Source organism: Lutjanus erythropterus, chromosome 10, assembly GCF_056507025.1.
Source record: "Lutjanus erythropterus isolate fLutEry1 chromosome 10, fLutEry1.hap2, whole genome shotgun sequence".
Lineage (NCBI taxonomy): Eukaryota > Metazoa > Chordata > Actinopteri > Lutjaniformes > Lutjanidae > Lutjanus > Lutjanus erythropterus.
In genome coordinates this window covers 10,899,227-10,920,456 of record NC_139326.1, presented here as the reverse complement: position 1 = coordinate 10,920,456, position 21,230 = coordinate 10,899,227, and the positions used below count along the sequence as shown (strand labels likewise).

Here is a 21,230-nt window from a genome sequence, read left to right as displayed (position 1 = left end):
GATCTCTGACCTATTTGGGTCCAAAATATTAATTAAAAAAGCAATTTCATATGACCTTCAATGAAATTAATGTATCTTCAGCCAACAAAACAGCTTTTAACTTTAAAAAAAGTAAATTAGTCAGTGAGTAATTTCACCTAAACTTGCTTAAATCATGGATATATTTAATTGGTTCCTCGGCGTGCAAACCAGTGACTGGTTTGATCAGGAAATAAAGGAACGAAAACAGGGTATATCAGTCATGAAATATAAAAAAAAAATGTGTGAATGTAATGTTTAAAATGCTCCCTCAAAATCTATGACAGAAAAAGGGTCAAATAGCAGTTCAACTGTCTCAATGCATTTGTCTTCTCAGAATAAATACCTAAAGATATCTTTAAAATCTGAGCTGGCATGCTGCTCCGTTTGAGGGAATTTCATGATTACTTACATCTTGTACAGCATCTAACAATTTCCTTCTATACTGAATGAACTCTTTGAAAGGGGCTTGGCTGCTGCTCCTGCGGTTTAACATCTTCTGTAAGGACTGAGGATAAAGTGTTTGGAGTGCAACATTTACTGATTTGTATAATAATAATGCCACAGGGTCAGACTGAAGGTCTGTGAACGAAACACCTGGATAGAAACCAACAAGAGCATAAAAACTACAATGCATACTAAGAGTCCCTTTTTGTGTGCATTCAAAAAGCTGCTTTGATGCTGTACAGTAACTGAATGAGGCTACATGAAAAAGACATTAAGGAAAATAAATGTGCAGCAATGATTCATGTACGTTTTTTTTACCTAATTCATATTTTTTTCACAGATGATGAAACCATGATGGATAACACAGGAAATCTTGAAATAAACGGAGTGATATGGTTTAAAAAAAGAAAATGAAAATAAAATCTGAAATGATATTGTGTCCAGTCTTCAGAGAGCAGCAGCAACAACAAAAATTCTCAAAATGTGAATTCATAAAGGACAGAAATAATGATAGGTTTTTAAAAAAAAAAAAGAATCATAACTGATACATCAAAACAATTTGGCAAAAAAGAAAAAGGGGAAAAGACGATCTGATAATAAATCTCTGTGATGGTGATGTGGGCAACACACTCTCACAAAACAAATCACATTTTTGTAAACAATAACAAAAAATTATCAGGAAATTAAAAAGAAAAAGTAATTTTGCATAACTAGACCCACTAGTGAAGTCAACCCACAGACATTAATTATTGACATTCATATCCCTTCCTCCCCGCCGTGTTATTCTTCTGGACTCGCCATGACTCGTGACGCAGACTACACACAATCAATTTTGTTTTGATTTTTTAAAGCCAGGAGTGGTTAGTCACAATGCTATGTTACAGGCAATTTGTTTTTTTTCTCATTGACCTTATTTTTTTGTTCTGTTTGTTCCTCTTAGAGTTAAAAAGGCCATGGTAAGTATTTACAATATAAACAAGTTTGTTACGTCTTGCGGTGGCGGGTAATTGATTCAAGCGTGCCGCATCAAGGGTGTTTTTTTTTTTTCCTCCAGGTGTCGAGTGCAGGTGGTAAAAGTGGTGACTGAGTTTTTTTCACTTCCTTTTCGATCTGTTATCCTCATTTTTTTTCCAGCCTCCTTCGATGAGCTTTACCGCTGTGCTGACGAAACAGCCGATATTCCCTCCTGTTACAGTCTGTCAGTGTGTTACAGAACATGTGGTTACCGGACGAACGAGGGGATAAAGGGCGTGGGAAGTGTTGAGGGATCAAGGCAGATGGAGGAAAGAAGTGCTCCTCAGGTCAGAGTCCTCAGGTGTTGGTGTTTCTTTTATCGGCAGCGGATGAAGATGGAGCTCAGTTTCTGCTGCTGTCCTCAACGCTTCGCTCATGCTGGAGGTTGTAGTAACAGTTCTGACAAACTCGCACCGGTGATGAAATCTTCAGCCTTTTGATCTCTGATTGGAAGCGACTGCATCTGCAAGACAGAGTGACACAAAGAATTTGTAAAAAAAATGGTTGGCAGGAAATTATAATTTATGCAAAAAATGACAATCTATTATTGAAAGGAATACAAATATATACAGTCGCTCTGGAAAGTATGGACTCTGGTTGTGTAAGGGGCAGCGGTGAAAAACCTTTTTAACTATTTAAAGGCATGTAGAGGCCAAATACTGTTCTAGTATGTAGGGCAGCCTGTATTGCACTGCATTGTGTTCTCTCTGCTCCAAGGGCACCTTATAAGGCACTTTGTCACATATTGTCCATTCGAAGGGCACCCCAGAGGGCATTTCATCATGTTTTGTCCAAGAACAGCACCCTGGAGGTCACTTTATCATGTTTTTTGAACATTTGACCAGTTCAGAGGGCACTTTATCATGTTCTCCAGGGTCAGGGCACTTTAGAGGGCACTTTACCATATTTCATCCACTAGAAAGGCACTTTACCACAATGTTGTCCACTGGAAGGGCACTTTATCATATTTTGTACAAAAGAAGGGCATCCAAGAGGGCATTTTATCATGTTTGGCCACCGGAAAGGCTATGTACTGCATTGCTGTGATTTACTTACTTTTGGCAGAAGAGCTGCCCACAGTTCCTGCAGTGGTGGCGTCGCTCGGTGAGGGAGAAACGAACCGTGCAGCCGGAGCAGCTGTCAACCACCTCATCCTTCACCCAGTGGTCGGCTGCTGAACGACCTGGCTGATCGCTCACTGACCAGCTGAAGACTCGACCACGGCCGTCCCCCACCAGGATCTTACTGTGGTCCCTGAAGAGAGGATGTTAAAAGTGTAAGGTGGGTGGAAGAAAAGGTAAGACAAAGGGCATAATGATGAAAGACAAAGGGAGGAAGAGAATAATTCAGCAAGGATAGCTACCCTTTCTAATTTTTTTTTTTTTTTGTGGTTTGTATTCAATACTATGTGCAGTGTGCTGACAGATTGGGAAATATAGTAATGAGAAGCTCTTCAGATGCATCAAATAAATATTACAATGAACAAAATAAATAATTCCTCTATGTCTGTTTGGTGGCAGACAGTCAGCTGTCTTACTTGGAGATGGCGAGGGATGTGATCTCAGCTGGGTGAGCGTTGTCCTTGCGATCAAACGCCGTGTGCATGGTGAGTTTGCTCCGGAAGACCAGCTGGCGCTCCCATCTGTAGCCTGTGAAAACACAAAAATAAACACTTAAAACAAGCATCATCTTAACAGTACAATTAACACACTGTCATCAGATTAGAGGAGCTTATTTTACTTCTTTAATTAGAGGAAAAAACCCCTAAAGAACCTCTGTTCCTATGAAGTGTTTTCTTAACTGCCTTAAGAGCTGAAAAACTCAGAGTATTCATTCTGAAATGCAACATTTAGACAATAATTGGACACTCACCTGTCCTGAGCTGGTTATACGTCCGTGCATCCAAGGCAGAGGGCTGTAGAGGCTGTGGCATTGAGCTCTGGCCTGGATGAGCTGGATGTGGGTGAGGCACCTTAGTTTGGCCATCAGAGTAGTTGACGAACACGAAGCCGTCCTTCTCATCAATGCTAAGGGTGTCTGACCAGCGGTGAGAGTCATCAGAGCTGCTGTCCATCGACCATGAGGCTCCCGTTCGGGCTGAAGGACCTTGAAGGTGTTTTTAAGTCAGGAAATGTGATTAAGGTGCACACTACATTCTTAGTGAATAAAATGAGTGGGAAATACAAGACAGGATATGTTTAAGTTGACAACAGAAAAAGCAATAGCTCTAATGACAAAGCAAAGATGTGGTGAGGCTTTAAGTGATGGACAAATTTAAAAGTGTTTTAAGTTTGCTTATGTTGCTTATTTCTGCAAGAACAGCTAAAAGAGTGAGATTTCAACCACAAACTGAATGTTAATAAAAAAGAGTTGTGTGTTGTGTTGAGTACCTCTGGGTCTGTGGACGGTGCTGCCTGGTTGGCTGCCTCCACCTGTTGAGGGGTTGCGCGGTGCTTTTGGCTCCTGGCTCAGACTGGGCTCATCTCCATCTGACTCACTGCTGTCGTCATCACCATTGTGACTCTCACCACCTTCTGTAAGAGCAGCAGAAAAGTGCACAAAATTAGAGACTTTTTTCTTTTTACATGGTAACACATTTTCATAGAGAATTTATTGTGCAACTATGTAGAAAATAAAATATAAGCAACCGAAGAAAGGTGTATCGACAAAAAATCCACAATTGAGAGCACAGACAAAACTAGACTGCATTGTGTAGTGTTGAACCCCATCAGCTGTTTAAATCAGCTGTTATTCCTATAATGACTCACCAATTTTCTCCTCACCACAGCAATCAGGCACATCTGGCTCTACTGGCTCTGGAGCAGGGGTTTCTGGGACTTGGAGGAACTCCATTCTCCAAAACTACAAGAGACAGGTTTAATTAAAGCTTCTACAAGGAACAAATTGTGCTGAGGCCCCTGTGGACAAAAGCAGTAGTGTTTCCATGCAATAACCACAACATCATAAATAAAATGACCTAAATAACTTCTCCTCTTGCTTCCTTTAAACTGGCTAATGTACGTCTCACTATAACTTTGTCTGGAAAAATGTAAACAGAGGCTTGTCTCATTATCATTAAATTGAGACTGTTTCATAAACAGTTTAAAACTCCTTCTTGTCTGTTTAAGTTTAGCTCCTCCATAATGAATTAAATTAGCAGAAATAGGGATAACAACTAAAAATATACAACGGCATTCATAACTCTTCATTGTTGGTCATCTTATATTCTTGTTCTGAAGAAAACTAGTACATATGCCTGAGCAAAAAGTTGGACAAAAGCCGTAACGAGTGCGTATTTCAGTCTGCAACACATACCAAACAGCATTTTAAAGACAAGGGGTTTAATCAGTATGATAGCTGATATTCCGTAGGATTGAAGTGCGTATGATTACCCTGACAACGCCGTCTGAGTGTCCGGTGACGATGACGTTCTGCGTGTCCCACTCATTCATCTCTGACACGCAGCAGCACAGGATCTGCTGACTGCGCCCCGTGAAGGTGTTGGCACTGGCGATGGGGCTGCCGTTTATGCTCCACACATGAATGTATGTGCCTGCACAGGACACGATATCCCCCTACACAAACACAAACATTTGTTCTTGCATCAACTGAACAGCTTGTGTGAATCATGACATAAATGATCTTTTCTACAGCTTCTGTTCTGAGCTCATCGTAAAAGTACATATGACGCTTTTTCTATTTAGAGTGAAGGAGGAGAAATTGATGCTCCAACTCACCGTCAGTTCATTGATGCACAGAGCGGAGACGGGTGCACGGTGTCCCCTAAGCTGTGTGACGAAGGAAAGCTTGTTGAGGTCCCAGATGATGCAGGTTCGATCCCGCGAGCCGCTGACAACAATGTGATACGCCGACGACGCTGTCAGACACGTTACAGCGTCCGTGTGGCCCAGCAATGCCTATGATGAAAAAGCAGGGACAGAGACATTAAATGGACTCAACAACCTTCATTAGATAGACTCATTACTTTGGAGGCCCTTCAGCTCTTAAGGGCTCACTTCAGTAGCCATTAGAGGAACCTGATAAATAGTGTGAAAACAGAAGATATTGGAGATTACTTTGTCATTGCAAACGAGTGAGTGCATTCTCAGGTTTTATCAAAGTTTGGTGTTTTGTTCTGTGTGTCTTTAGCGATACATGACTTTTTAGCTTGGTAATTGTTTGTTTCTTGCCAAAATGGTGCAGGTGAATCATAGTTGACTTCTCTCCAAAATTTTTTCTGTGTATGGTCTTGTACCTTTGACCTTTTTTGTGGTAACATTTTTTTTTTCAGAAAGGACAACATACCATACCACACCACTGTAGGCAGTAATAAATGAAAGTAAAAGGAAGATATTCTCAAGCAAAATAGTAATGACAATATCCTGAAAAGAAAAGGGAAAAAAGAAAAGTACTTTTGCCCTTTTAATAATGAGGCATTTTACTTTGAAGCTCTCTGTAGAAGTGCTGCCCCAGGTCCATGAGCATTTTTACCTGTTTCAGTGTGAGCGACTTGGCCCTCTCCTTGGAAGTTCCTGTCTCCCACACACAGATGGCGGTGCTGGTGCCACCAGTAATAACCAGCTTTGGGTTTGGACATATGGCACAGAGGATCTGACCCCACTCTGACAAACACTCGTACACCACCAACGCCTGAGAGGAGAGTCAAGATTAAAGAAATACTGGTTTGCTGTGTAGATGCAGGGCTCATCAGTGAGAGAGTCTGACAGCATAACATCACAAAAGAAACTAGAACCAATGACCCCTGAGCTGCTCTCATAGCAAATCGGCAATCTTCTGTACAACAACCTGTGGTAGTGCACACTTGCTAAGAAAGGGGTATGCTTGTTCTCACTCCCAAAGAAAGAAAAGTAAAGTGTTTGTTATTAGCAGTTAGCAGCAATGGTCTGGTGACTAGTCTGCTGAGAGACATTCAAATTCTGTATAGTTCTCAAGTAACATTTTTCTACAACAGCAGCACATCAGATGCAGAGGAAATGCATTAGAGACTTCTGTAATGGCTGCTGGTATAAAATCAGGAATCAGTAAGAAAAGTGCATTTTCATGCAAGCACCAGCAGGGGGAAACATTGTCTTTAATATTTTTTCACATTCATGTGTCAGTTTCAAGGTGAAATAAGCTCAAAGCCTTCAGTAGTCCATGTTTCAGTTAATTAGGAGTGCTGTCTATCTTAAAATCAAAACACTCTGACAAACTCTCCTGCAACACTAAGAGCACACAGGTGGCATCACTAAACATTAGACACATTACATTACTCATCCACATGCAACAGATTGCAGGTCAGTGACAAGTTTAGTGAGAAGTTTTAACGTTCTACAAAAACTGTGGCTGTTAAAATAACTGTCACTGACCTTGTCAGATTCATAGTTAGCCACGCGGCAGCTGAGGTCAGCGTATCCCCAGGCGAAGGTCTTGCTCCATGTCGGGGGAACAAGAACTTTGTTTTGCTCCACAGCAAGTATGCCCTTGTCGGTGCACACGATCTGTCCCACAGGCTCCTTCAGCTCTAGATGTTGGATTAAAAAGAAATATGTGAATGCTGAGTCTGTCAGGGTTAGAGGTGTCAGTACCACTGCAATGATCCTTTCAGATAATTCAACATCAAATTTTTCAATCAAACCACACAGAGAACGAATCACAAAACATGTGTGAGTGCTGACAGTTAAATCAACATGCATAAATACAGCTTCTCAAACAATACACACATCCTAGTTTAGTAAAAGGATAGTTGGGGCAAAACTGGTAATTACACTATATAAATTAAACTGAAAAGACAAAGAATAAGTATCCCTGAATTTATGATTGTACCTTTGACCGGTGCTAGAGAAGGTCTGAGGTTGTCCAGATGATGGAAGAAGATCTTGTCGCTGTTTGAGCTTGGAGGAATACTCGCTATGTCACCATTGGCTTTACTGCGTACCCGTTTAGGAGGATGGGGCTTCTTAAACAGCTGAAAAACACACACGGCAACAGTCAGTGATGCTGAACAATGCTGGTCAATTCTGGCTGAGGGAGATAAGAGAGTATCTTCTCTCTGGATTATAGAAGTTAATTGGGTTTAAAAAGGTACATTTAGGTCTATTAGGTCTTCATTATGCAATATGGTATGAAGAACCATTTTCACTGAATAGTCTGGTGATGAATAACTCCATCTGTTATTATTCATCTGACAGTCAAACAGACAGTTGTTTTTAATATATGTTTTCGAAGGTTCAGTGGTAGTAACATTAGTATTTGACTAGTTGATTAACTCCTAGCAGTATACCGTAGTCCATGTTGTAAAAGTAAAGTTCTTATTTGTGGCAGACCAGATTAGGTGAATTAATTGGGCCATGAAGAGACAATTCACCTGAAAATCACAAACATATATTTCTCCCCTGGCCTGTAGTGCTGTTTATCCATCTACAATTTGTTTGGCGAGTTGCAGTGTTTTGGAAGTATCAGCCATAGAGATGTCTGCCTTAGATGGATAAATAGCTCTACAGACCAGAAGAAAAATATGTTTTTCAATTTTGGGGTGAAATGTCCCTTTAAGTAGTAGTGTTAAGATATTAGTATCAGTGGGTGTGTTGTAATAACAGTAGTAGTTACGTAGTGACATCACTGTCAGTACTATAGCATCACAGTGGTTAGAAGCATTAGTAGAGCAGCAGTGGCTTCCAGTGTTCAGATTCTGACCTGTTTGGGGATTTGTCCAAAGTTGTTTATGAAGCCGATGGTGGCTGTCTCCTTAAGCGGGTCATTGATATTGTAGATGTCCACCTGACCCTCGTAAAACAGGTGATGGAAGACGTTGACCGCCTCTACAGCCGGCGGACCCTGCTGCTTGTAGCCGAAGATAAGGTCGATCCATTCGTGGAGATGGGCCGACACGTAGTCGCACTCCAATGCCTGCAGCGGGGTGGGAAGAACAGACAGAGGTTAATGTGTACACACCGAAGCTCAGACCTAATTTTGTCACAAGAGGATTAATGCGTTACCTCTCTGTGAACTCTGATGAACTCCCGGGGGTCGCCCTTGGCCCAAGGTGGCAGGATGACGTCACCCAGCTTGGTGCCATTCTGCTTGGCACCTGAGACATCAAACAGAAGGCAGACAGAACATTAATATTCATGCACTCAATTATCTTGGTCAGTTTGACTTTGACTTTCATCATCTGTTATTGTCCACACTTCCTGATACTGACCCAGGTCAAAGTTGTTGGAGTTGAGCAGGAACTCGGGCAGATAGAAGAACTCTGGGATGAGCTCCTTGACGTCAGCCATGTTGTGTTTGGAGGCAGAGAGCCAGGCTTCACGCACACTGTGGAACATCCTGTCAGCCAGGTCGAAATGACCTCCCTGATAATCACACACACATACAGGCAGATGGTTTGACATTAGATCCAAACACTTGTGAGCATCAGCTTGTCATCTAATTTGCTTTGATGTTAACTTACTAATGTAAAATAAGATCTTTTTGTAGATGCTAAAAGGATGATAGGATGATAATCACAAGCAGAAGTAACACAACTTATGTCAATGAAAAAACTAAAAATGTTGTCACTGTATGTTTAATCATTTATCCTCTGCAATTAGACTAAAAGGAACCATCCATCATCAGATATAAAACTGGCATTTCCCTACTAAATAAAATCCAGTCTTTCTCTCTCTGAAAGAAAATCTCTCAGGGTTGTATGACATTTCAGAAATGTTTTGATCAGCTGGAAATGTAAATGCCCAGCAGAATATTCAGTATGCTAGAAAAGTTCAGCTCAAACCTGAAGTCTGAGGAAGATCTGTGTGAAAGGCTCCATCCGGACCAGATAAGAGGCTACGATCATGGCTGATGAGTAGTGGGTGCCATAGTGGTATGCTGGGGTTTCACCTGGTAGGAAAGAATATAACAGTGGCAAATGAAACTACAACTTTGATGTATGCACACAGTTCTAAATGGCATTTAATAAAGACATTAACAGTCACCGACAACACTCCTCCATCCTGTAAAATGCAGACAGGATGGAACAGATCTTACCGTTGGGGTCTTCCCAATCCTTGTACCTCTTCTTGTACTGCGTCAGTCTGTCATCAGTCTGGGCGCCCATCGGCTTGGCCAGGTTACGGAACGTCTTGGGGTTGTTCAGGTCCAGTTCCTGGTCAACACAAACATCACCGCCGTCACCAAAACAGGATTAGTCACACAACAGGCATCAACTTTTCTCGTGGTTAACGCTGCTAACTGCCACTGATGTTGTGCCAAACCCTGCAATCACCTCTGAGTCGAAGTCAGCCAGGATCCAGGGGAAGACGGGATACTGCATCAGGTCGTTGTAGGATCGTCCTGCCAACGTGTTCAGATGCATCAGGTACTGGAAATTACTGATCTCTCCTCTCTGGAAAACAGATAATTAACACATCATTGACGCTCATGTTAGCGTTTATTGACACATTCACTTTGTGTTGTTAAAATGAACGGCAGTGTTGGACCAATGTGTAGAGCTGTAATAATTTGTTGATTTATTGATTGAAAGAAAATAACGTTGAATGAGCACATTAATCAATAATGAAAATAATCATTAGTTGCAGCCCTAACAATGAGTCCATCTTCTTACCTCCCATCTCTGAGTCACTGATTTTTCACCAACCAGCGTGCTGAGGAGCCCAGATCTGACAAACACAGAGGACAGAGAGGATGTTTAGTTAAAACAGCTCAGTAATCAACTCAGTGCTGTTTTTTGCATGTGGGCAGTGAAAACCATCCTTGAGCCACAAAACACTTGCTGCCTGTGATATATGTTGTCTTTTTCTTTTCTTTTCTTTTCTTTTCTTTTCTAGGTCATTCATTTGATTTATTACTACAGAAGGCGATGTACATTATTTAGGAAAATGCATTTAACGCAAAGATTAAAAACAAGGTAATACATTTGAATATATATCATAAATCGTCTCAAAACTTCCAAAAAGGGTCAAACATTGAAATTGTACATAGGGTCAAAGAACACTGTTAGTGCTGAATGTACAAAGAGAACAAAAAGGAGGTCTCACCCTTGTTCGACGCTGGTGTTAGGCCTCTGGCCCGAAACCGACTCTGAGCTGTCAGCCAGTGAAGGCACCACGGCCAAGAACCTGCAGAGAATTTATAATAAAATTACAAATATGTATACAGTTTCATCACACTTTCTTTGCTTTGCATATAAACCAGTGTAATGACAAGACTGGCATAACAGTGTTCTAGCCCAAGTAGAAATATTGTGGTGACAGGACACTTTATGAGAGGCTTATGATCTCTGAGGAATTTATCTTCATATCACACAGTAATAACCTTTGTAAAATTCTCTGTTTAAGCAAATACCCTGAATCCTGACTACCCAATTATCAAAGTATTTTATAATATAAAACTGCAGTGTCTCTTGTGCAAATACTACTAAATAAAGGATCGTCATTTCTGAGGGTTGAACAGAGGGAAAAAAAAATCTTATCAAAAGTTTCTTGATAAGATTCTTTTCTTCCTGTCACTGAAATGAAAGAGCAGCAGCTCAGCAGCATGCAGGTGAAGCTCTGTGTTTCCTTTGGTATTCGGTACCTTTGGTAAACTTTGTTGCGAACTCCTTTCTGGAAGGCTAACAAGTAGTTTCTCCCATCTGCTGAGAAGACTTCCACTGCCATGGGCTGAAAGGTGATGACACACAGGACTTTTAATAACAAAAGTGGTGAGTTAAACACTAGGAATCCAAGAGGTGAGGTGTTAATTCAGTCATAATGACTTAACATCAAAAGTTACTTCATACAAATGTCTAGACTCAAAGATGTGTATTGTGTTTGTCGTGTGTGTTCATGCATAATATAGTAACATACTGACCTGCAGCAGGTAGCGTCTCTTGTGCACCTCCTTGATGTCTTCATAAGCGAAGATGCTGCAGGTTCTCTTCAGTTGGCTCTGTCCTTGTCTTGCTCCTCTGGGGATGATGGCCTCATGCAAACTGGACAAAGACAACAGAAAGTGATGGATTATCAAATCAGTTTTACATCAAGTTTTACCCATTAAGTATTTGTAGGGCTTAAAAAACGACCAATATGATCTCATCAGCAAGATAACTGAAACAAAAGCAGGGGACACATGGATGAATTATTAATTATCATTATAAATTGATGTGGTTATTATTTCATTCATGTATTCAATTAATAATTCAATATGTAAAAGATCCAAAATTGTGCAAAATTTCTAACATAAACACAGCCTACAGTGCCTTTAAAGGTATTTGAAAAATCTGTTTGGATGTCATAAATACTGAGTTTACAACAAGAGAATCAAGTATTGTTTGAAAAACTGTAACCATAAAGAGCTTTTGTATTGTCATCTAATAAATGCCAATGAAGTCCTTTTTTTCTTAATTGACCAATAAGCTAATACGCCTCCTCACTTCAGCCCTCATAGATGCCATGTTTTGATTGCACAGCTTTGTATGGATGCTGATGAGAAGGTAAAACACCTGAGGGGGACACAGTGAATTCAAAGAGGCATCTGTTGGTTATTTTCATGTCGTGTCTCAAAGGAAAAGCTAGAGCGAGTTCCCTAAAAAGATAAATATGTAATATCTCCACTGAGCTTCCCAACGCATGCTCTGTCAGCAGCATTACATCATTCCGGCAGCAGAAACTCCCACTGCAGCGTCCAGAGGAATGATGTCATCCCTCATTCAGGGAGGGAAAGTACAGTAACTGTGTCATTTGTGTATTCAGGGATAATTATGCAGCCCTGGTGTGAAGTTGTGATTCCTTCTATAGGTGTCCAGACCTCTACATAAAGTGAGAGATACAGCAGCATGGGCCTACTTGGGGGGCAGTGTGTCGATGTCCCTGATCTCCCTGGACATGGTCATAGTGTAGCCGTCAATGACGTAGAAGTGCTCTTTTCCAAACAGCAGCAGACCCTCGCTGGTGTCCAGACCCTGCACCCTGGCACAGCGGTACATGTGCTGAATCTGGAGAACAAGAAACGAGAGAAAACACAGTGTTAATTACCTAAAGTAAAGACGAAACAGTTTTCTAATGAAAAGTCACACTTACATTCCTACAGGGCAAAAATCTTTGGAGAACAAATAAATGAGTGGGGAGACGTGCTTTCCTTTCACTCAGTAACTGCTGGTGAAATGGCTTTGAGCAAAGGATTTAATCCCTCGCTGCTGCAGCTCAGCTGCTCAGTGGTCATCAGAAAGACCACAACGGTACCTGATTAAAAGGCTGGGGTGCTCAATTACTTTTTTGTGAATAAGACAAAGTAGGAAATAAATGTCACCCAGAATTTTAAACTTCTGTACAAAAAACAATACTCAATACATCTTTTGATATCACTGCAAAGTATTTTCTTTTCTTTTTTTTTTATTAACATCCTGCAATGCTGGTAAAGTCAAAAGTAATTGTCATTGCCAAATTTCTGGCACTTAAAAACTGAGAAGAGCTGAACTAATGTCTTGGATGAGCACTTAAAGGCATACTATTATATGGTATTCTTTTAAGACTGCACTGTTTTTAGGGCTCATTGAGGCAACCAAAATGTGTCTTTTGTTGAAACACACACAACTAAATTTGCAGTTTGCCATTTTAAGTTATAGTTTCATGTTGTTTTAAAGCCTTTGTGAGCTCATGCCTGTCTGTCTGTGAAACTGTTCTATACAAAACACCAGCTGCAGGAGACTTTTGAATAATTTGTACAGTCATCTCAATATTAAAAAAAATATACAAGACAACATAAAAGAACAGCAGAGGCACAGAAAATAAGGTTATAACACTGACATACTTCTGCACAGATAAATGAAATACATATTCTCCACTCCAGTAATAATTAAATAATGAATAATTACTGATTTTGGCCTCCAGCACTAATGAAATTGGAGTAGTAAACATTGTGATTGCTGTATAATTTTAATCGTCCAGTATTATGTTTGTGTCCCTCCCTGACCTTCTCTCCCTCCTCCAGGAGGCGCAGCAGGGACGTGTTGTCGGTCCTCTGCTCCTCCTCTGGCCCTCCTGACTCTAACAGCTGCTCCTGTAGCTGCTCCTGACTGTCCTCGTCTGCTCCGTCCGCTGTGGACCGAGACCTCTTCAGAGGAGCCTTCACCAGACCTGCAGAGCACAGTGCAGCAACATGTTAGAGAGGGTTTCCAGGTGAGGAAGAACGCACCAGCCTGTGCTTTCCTAACCAGCTTCATCTTTGCTGTTAGTGTCTCAGTACCTTTGACTCTAGCGATGGTGTCCTCTCCATGCTCGGGCTCATGCTGTGTGGTCTCTCCCTCTGTGTTGTGCTCCACAGAGTGCTGGTACATGCCAGGATTTCCGGACAGCAAACGCATGTAGTACTCCTTACTGTCATAGCTGATGGCTCGCCTGTAACGGAGAGGCTTCTGTAGGGGAGGGCGAAAAAAAAGAAAAGTAGGTGAGCTCGCTGAAGCATAAATACCAGCTTTCATTCTGTTTCTGGATCACCTGACTCTATCACTAAAAGAAAAACGCCTTTAGCTTGGAAAAGATGGCTAAATAATATTCAAGAATGTTTTGTTTGCCTGTGTATTACTGTAAATGATTAAAAAACTGCATGAAAGGGGATTTCTGTAATCGCTACCACTGCACAGAAGCTGCAACAGACTTTTTCTGGAAGCAGTGCAGTAACATCAGAACCAGGTTCTTCAAAGTTTATTGTATTTAGTTGTAGCTACGGGATGTTATGTTGACTTAAAAGCAGACGGATCTGGGATGAACCACTGGAAAAATACTAACAATGTTCAGTTAGTTTTAACGCAAAGATGTTCATTTTCTTATTGTGACCTTCATACAGTATATGTGAAGTCCAAACCTACAGAAAACCAACATTTGAGATTACTAGTAATTATCACCAGCTCCAAATTTAACACCAATAACATAGTGAACATGCAGAAATTTTATGTTGTACAGAAAATGCATTTTTTTCTTGCAGTCACACTCCATGCATTTTACTTACTTACTTACGTACACGTACCAAACCCCAAAAATATTAAGAACAGCATGGAGAAATTTCTAGTTCCTGGAATTTAGTAGAGCATTGGAAACCCTAAGAAGCTCAAAAGGGGATCAATTCTGTTGATTCATTTTCAAAGTCTGATTTAAATTGTTGTTCCTCCTCTGTTTACAACTTTAATAACAGGTGAGAGAAAGGTTTTCCCAGGAAAAAGCAAGTTATGTAACATTTTTGGCTAGAATTTTTTTCTGCATATGTAATTAAGACTATCCTGGTAAAACCTTTTTCATTTGTTCTTAAGTCACACTGGAGAGAAAACAGTTTAGACTGGACATAGAAAATGGGCCAGCAGATTTATTTTTTTAAATCACTTGCCTCACAGGGCTTCCATACAAAGCATCCCTTGTCAACTTGCCAGCACACGTAACACAGTATGAATTTTAAACAGAGTTTTTACTGCACACAGAAGCAGGGTGTGGTTCCAAACCTCCAACTGAACCACACAGGGCAGCAAATTGGTGCAACAACAGGATTTATATGTTGCTTCAACGTCAATTCATAAAGAGCACTGCAACATCAGCTTTCTGATTAATATGATTTGGATTTTTTCTTGCAGCATGTTTGTTACTATCATGCAATCACACCAGGCACTGACAGGAGTTCAAGCTCTTCTGGACTTCAGGAAAGGTACCTGGGCACGGTCAAGGACCCCAGCCAGGGCTGAGGGTACCAAGGGCACCAGAGGGGGGGAAGAGGGCTAGAGAATGTAAGAAGATGGAGGATGAGGGTCTTTAAATGTCAAAGAAGCCTGCTGACTTTTTTGTAAAGTCAGTGCTGGAGACATTAGAACTACAAAGGCCAGGGGCAATACCATCTGGTACCTTGACTCTGAACTTCATATTTCCATACATACCACATATTTTTCTTTTTGGGTAATCCTTTAAAAAGCTGCATAGAGACTAGAAACAAGTGGGGGTTTTTTTTTCCAATAAATATATATATATACACACACATATATATTCTATTAAATAAATTCACCTCCTGTGGTGCAGAGAGATTTTTCAAGACAAAATCAAAGACCAAGTTGAACAAATAGCAAGTAATGGTATTCAGCCACAAGGCACAAGTGTATGAATTTGTCAGACACCCTGCAGCTACTTCTCAAGCATATTTGAATCATGTATTATGACAAGGCCTGAGGAGCTTTGGACTTAATTAGACTGGGTTGATTTAAGGGGCTATGAGCAAGAAATTTTGCCCAAGAAGGGTTCTCTTCATGAAGCTTTCATTCAATTCTACTAGGCAAGTTTGTATTATGTGATCAATCCAGGTCACAGGGAGAATGGCAGAGCATTATGGGTATCATGACTGTTTGTACTGTTGTTAAGTTAGACATTTTTTAACTGCAATTGAATAAAAATGTAAACATTTGTTTTAAGAAAGTGACATAAATACAAACCTGTGCCTGGGAGCTATGTCTATGTATCTTTCTGACCAAATAAATCATTGTGGAGTGAGGAGAGGCACCCACTGGCAAACAGTGAGGAGGGATTATTTGTAGAACAAACAAAGCTAAATGTGTCTCGGCGGTGCCAGGGAAAGTGAGCCACCGGCTGCTGGTGTCACTTCCTCACATGACACCAATGGGCTCGTCCAAGTGCTCTATTTCAGGAGCTCTATTCTTACAAGTTCACTACTTTGGAGTTATAGACGAAATTATTTCTAAAATATAAAATTCTCCCCATCCAAAATATGTATTGCACATTTCACATTTACAGTATTTTAATTACAGGTGTTTGCGCCAGCACATCCATGACTTCACATATAATCTTTTACTTTAAAAGGGTAGTTTTCATTTAAAATATTTTTTTAACCCTCTCTGTTCATCTATTATGACTGTTACCAACATCTAACATGATAATTGTAGTGTCAAGTTGTGAAAATTGGTACCACTGATTCTTTCTGATGTTTTGGGTCTTTATTGTAATGATATGTTAAAGTTGGTGATGAATGATTGGCTTTTTCTGCAGTCATTCTGATGAACTAAACAGCTAAATGTATAAAAAGTGGACAGACTAAAGGACGCTTTCTTCCCGCATCACTGTTAAAAATACTGAAGGTGAAGAAACAAATAAAAATGAAAAGTTGAAAAGACATAAAAAAAACATTGCCTCAGTTTATCATCAAAGAGGTCCCTTCATGTGAGGTTAAAGTGCTGTGGGGGATGATGGGAGCAGATTTAAAGCTGAATACCTGTGCTGAGTTGGTGTTCGGCTCTATCTCAGGGATGTATGGATAGTGGATATAGAACATGTCATTGCGGACCATCTTCTTCCTCATCCGGCAGGGTCCCTCCGTCATCTCCAGCACGAACTTGTCCAGGTGGGAGCCGATGGGTGGGCCCCAGAGGCCGCGTTCACGCAGTAGCTCGTACTCAATGGACGCCCACTCCTCTGTCACGTACTTGAGGGCATTCTGCTGCCGCTGGAAGGTGGAGGGTTGGATGAGGTATGAGTGGTGAGTCACTTTAAAAATGTTGCTATAAATTATACATGCTGTCACAACTGCTACAGCAGCCCATGAAAATCTACCTGTGCTGTGTTTTTATTAGGTTTACTGTCCTGCAGTAACATCCTGACTGCACTGTTACATAACAGTCGGTTGTTTTGTCCTGCAGCTGGTTTCTCAGTCAAACTGTGCTGCTAATAAATCATCTCCAATAAACCAGCTTGAATTCTTGCACCCACTGTGTTTGGTAATGATTTAACTGCGGTACCTCTTGATATTCTTTGTACTGCATAGCCACCAGGTCTCGAACAACAGCAATGTGTGTGAACATCCACTGGAAAGTCTCCTGATGATCAGAAAAAAACAGATTGTAAGGAAACAAAGCTGACAAACACACGATTAAAGGTTACTGTGCACATCTGCCACAGCTGTGTGGTGAGTGTCAGTTGTGTGCACCTGTGCAGACAGGCTGTTCTTGTTCAGGCTGTTCTCCTTCTTGTTGCGGCGGACGCCTGTCAGCTTGGAGAGGCCAAATCCGCTGCTGACTCTGGACAGTTTGGACTGGGTCGCTGGTGCCACTGCCTCACCTCGACTGATACACTTCTTCTCATGGACTAAACAAGAACAGTGAAAGAATCAATCAATTTACTTATTTTTTTCCCCTCTAAGCTATTTGAAAAGTCTTCACTTTCAAGCAAGGTAAAGCAGAAGCAAGATGCTGGCAACCAAATATATCCTGTGTTAAATTGTTTTGCAAAACATGGTATTCATGGAAAAAAACTTTTCAAGGAAGTCCTTGTTGGAGATTTCCTTCTCCAGCACAATACAATGAAAGTGAATGAAAAGTGTTTTGGTGCTCTAAGAATTTAAACATGACATTAAATAAAATCCAGAAACTGAAAAGAGGAAAATAGTCTGACTATGTTTACATGCACTCTAATTTTCTACTACTATATTCAGAATATTACACTGAATTTGATACAGTAAAGTAAACAGTATATTCTGTTTGGATATTCTGAATTAGGCCCTCTGAATACAGCATTTTTCTATTAGGGCATTTTCCTATTATTACAGACAAGAATACAACATGATTTAGCCATCATTTACAACAAGGTTGTATAATGAGATGTGGGATGTAGGATATGCCAGCTAATTACTTTTTAAGACCATTGTGTGGGTGTGTGGGTGTGGGTCTGTGTGGGTATGTAAATGTGATCATTGTCTTGTTTTCACTGGAACTACCAAAAATAGTCCCTTGAATAGGAAACTCTTCTTTCCTTCTTTCAATACTTTTACTTTTTTGTTGTTGAAAATTCAGAGCAACCTTCTAACAATATCTGGTTACATGCCAAAGTGCCTGGTTCAGCAGACTGAGTCAAAACTTTGGCAGATACCTGGTGGTAATTCACCATTCTGCTTAAATCAGCAAAAGTATAACACTGCTGAAGGGAACTAGAGAGAGAGAGAACCAGCGGAAACAGAGGAGATCAGTAATAATAGGCTCTACTGGCAGGACACCAGATTTAAGTATTTCAGTTGCAAAACAACTAGAGGAGCTCCCAAATAGTTGATCTTGTTATGTAAATCTAGGCTCAGGAAGTGTTCACGTAGTCTGTGTGTGGCTATCTCAGTGTGTGAGTCTGTTTCCCAGTGTCCCTCACCGAGGTGGTTCTGCCAGCTCTTCAGGGCCGGCTCCTCCAGGGCGGGCCGGGCCGTGGCAATGTCCACGTGGCCTCTGTCGTTGCAGGGCAGGGACACTTTGAAAATGTCTTCCAGCATCTGACGCTTGCTGTGCATCAGCTCCGTCCACACCCGGTTCACTGCCTTCAGCAGCAGCTGCCGCCCTGCAGAGGGAGGACAATAAAAATTAATTACCAAGTCAGTCTGCCTTAATGATATTCAGATACAGCACCGTTTCATTTCTTATTAAGTTGGTTGTGAGTTTGGTATGAACACAGCTGTAATTATTTTATTATTTGTAAAACAGTTTTCATTCAATTTAGTAAAGTGAACCCACATTTTTGAATGTTTTGCCCTGTCAGGTGTTTATGTAATGTGACATATATACTGATAGCAGTATTGTTTGTTCAGAAGCTAATCGATTGGTAAAGGCCAGTTAGGTACCAGTTTAGTACTGGTTCTTGATACAATTTATTACAATCCTTCTGTCTCTCACTTTGTAATACACCTCAAGTCTCCAAGTAAGCGCTTAAAAACACTCGTCCCAACACAGACAGTGAATTACATACATACACATATACAAATGTATGTGCATCAAAACATGGAAAAATAAATGACCTCAAATAACTTTCTGTGGAGTCTTAATTATATATAAACTGAATTTGAATGTTTTTGTCTTAACTTAGTTGAAAAGTAGGTCATCTAACTTATCAACAAATATGTAAAGATGTGTAAAATCCTGTATAGCCAACAGGGTTAAATGGATTCACTGTCAACATACCCACAAACCCACACATATAACAGTCTCTCACCCTCGCTGACGTCGTGGCTGTGCGTAGCGTCGGCCTCGTTCTCAGTGGGCATCATGACATGCCAGGTTGTCATCCTGGCCTCCGCCTCCAGGCCGAAGCCTTCCACGCTGCTACAGAGAAAAACACACAGAAACTTAGTACCAAGCTGCCATGCAGAGACCTGAGGGGAGCGTCACAGGGAGAATTAGATTGTTTGGCTTCTCTGTGGCAGATAAGTCTGCTTTCTGCAGTTGTACAGTGTGTCGTGTTAAAGCATATTGTGCTCCCAGCATGGTAGGAAACTCAGTGTCTCCCCACCTGCCGCAGATTTGGAAGCTATCAGTACTTCTGGCAGGACACATGCAAATACACACACATACAAAGAAAATACTCCATTGGCCTGCAAGTGGACACAACACAGTTTGAGTCACAGAAAATAATAAACAAAGGTGTGAGGCTCTGTGGTAAACCACATTTTAGTTGCACAATCTTCAGAGTCAGAATTGCTCAGAAATAACATCACAGAGTTAAACTGATGGAGCCAAAGAACCACTTAGTATGTACATAAAAATCTACTTTAGAGTGGAAATGGTGAGTATCTTAGACCTGCAACAATTAATCAATTAATAAACTAGTCATGGAATCGGCTGCATTGTGTGATGGTTACTGTAAATTTCTGACATGGTCAGAATTTTGTCCCAGGCTATCTTTATTTGCAAGATTGTGATAACAGCTGTCACAGTTTCTTTCATGTCATTCATCTTTTGTCTGGGACAGCTTAAATTCCCACAGTGAACACCTGGCCTTATGCCCTGTTTCATTCAATGTCCATTTTTCAGATTGACAAAAGGCTATGATTCGTGTGTTCATCAGAAACATGTTGCACATCATCTCATCCTCCACACTGAGAAGTATGCGCACACAAGCACAGAATGTGATGAGTCTGTTATGAATCATACATGCTTCACACAACCAAATATAACACTTGGATGTATTTTTATCTGACAGAACTAACAGGGACCAGATCTTATTGTTTTTCTAAGCTTATTTCAGTGCTGTAATACATTGATGACACATGCATTAAGCTGTTAAGATGTCTTTTTGGAGAAACTGTGCTTCACACTTTGATCTGGTAGGATGAGGACAACTTGCAGAAAAATATCATTTTATGAGCATTTCTGGTCTTGGTTTTCTTCAAGCCCCTCATGAAATTAGTTCTAGTGGTGATCAATAGGAGATTTTTTCTCAATTGCGCTGTCAAAGCACTATGCTTGGACCTCCTGTCTCAGCATGACTTAAGATAAAGCTACAAAATGATTTCTAAATATGTACTCTCCTCACACACACATTATCAAAGAACTTCACATTTTAAGACATTTTCTGACATTAAAATCAAAAATTAGTAACCACCTTTAAAGACATTTAAGGATCTGCAGATACCAAGTCATATGTCAGCTTACCTCCCGCTGTGCAGGCAGATGAAGCAGTGAGCCAGGCAGGCCACAAAGTCCTGGTCGTGGTTGCCTGGCCCGAGCACCAGGTTGCGGTTGACGGTCAGGACCCGCAGGGCGTCCAGCAGGGCCACCTGCTGAGCGACTGTCTTGTGGGGTCGACAGAGCTGGTACAGCACTGTCCGGTTCAGACAGTGGTAGATCGTGTCGAGGGAAAGACCCTGAGAACGCCTCTTAGACTGGAGGAGGAGAAGAGGGAGGAAAACAAACAAGTGTAAGAGGTTAGAGAGAAAAGTATTTTCATATCAGTAAGTGCTAAAACATGAGAAAGGTG

The 21,230-nt window shown here is 40.9% G+C and overlaps 1 protein-coding gene across 2 annotated transcripts in view; it reads right to left on the bottom strand.

Moving 5' to 3' along the window:
- Window positions 1–275: 275 nt before the first annotated feature.
- Window positions 276–21,230, bottom strand: part of wdfy3 (WD repeat and FYVE domain containing 3) — an 84,999-nt gene continuing 64,044 nt past the window's right edge. The window contains exons 37-67 of one of the 2 annotated variants that reach the window (XM_084728186.1): window positions 20,906–21,135; window positions 19,467–19,576; window positions 18,636–18,818; window positions 17,431–17,588; window positions 17,243–17,320; window positions 16,720–16,950; window positions 15,158–15,223; window positions 13,708–13,876; window positions 13,435–13,598; window positions 12,309–12,457; window positions 11,335–11,455; window positions 11,059–11,144; window positions 10,521–10,601; window positions 10,088–10,142; window positions 9,749–9,868; window positions 9,511–9,628; window positions 9,257–9,363; window positions 8,684–8,837; window positions 8,478–8,569; window positions 8,176–8,388; window positions 7,306–7,447; window positions 6,849–7,003; window positions 5,971–6,129; window positions 5,217–5,396; window positions 4,872–5,054; window positions 4,248–4,341; window positions 3,870–4,013; window positions 3,352–3,585; window positions 3,017–3,128; window positions 2,536–2,733; window positions 276–1,942 (exon numbers count right to left, since the gene is read on the bottom strand). In XM_084728186.1, coding sequence (XP_084584312.1) covers window positions 1,822–1,942; window positions 2,536–2,733; window positions 3,017–3,128; window positions 3,352–3,585; window positions 3,870–4,013; window positions 4,248–4,341; window positions 4,872–5,054; window positions 5,217–5,396; window positions 5,971–6,129; window positions 6,849–7,003; window positions 7,306–7,447; window positions 8,176–8,388; window positions 8,478–8,569; window positions 8,684–8,837; window positions 9,257–9,363; window positions 9,511–9,628; window positions 9,749–9,868; window positions 10,088–10,142; window positions 10,521–10,601; window positions 11,059–11,144; window positions 11,335–11,455; window positions 12,309–12,457; window positions 13,435–13,598; window positions 13,708–13,876; window positions 15,158–15,223; window positions 16,720–16,950; window positions 17,243–17,320; window positions 17,431–17,588; window positions 18,636–18,818; window positions 19,467–19,576; window positions 20,906–21,135 — 4,407 coding nt within the window. In that variant the 3' untranslated portion in view covers window positions 276–1,821. The remainder of the gene's footprint in view (window positions 1,943–2,535; window positions 2,734–3,016; window positions 3,129–3,351; window positions 3,586–3,869; window positions 4,014–4,247; window positions 4,342–4,871; window positions 5,055–5,216; window positions 5,397–5,970; window positions 6,130–6,848; window positions 7,004–7,305; window positions 7,448–8,175; window positions 8,389–8,477; window positions 8,570–8,683; window positions 8,838–9,256; window positions 9,364–9,510; window positions 9,629–9,748; window positions 9,869–10,087; window positions 10,143–10,520; window positions 10,602–11,058; window positions 11,145–11,334; window positions 11,456–12,308; window positions 12,458–13,434; window positions 13,599–13,707; window positions 13,877–15,157; window positions 15,224–16,719; window positions 16,951–17,242; window positions 17,321–17,430; window positions 17,589–18,635; window positions 18,819–19,466; window positions 19,577–20,905; window positions 21,136–21,230) is intronic. The other variant, XM_084728187.1, reaches the window with a different exon arrangement.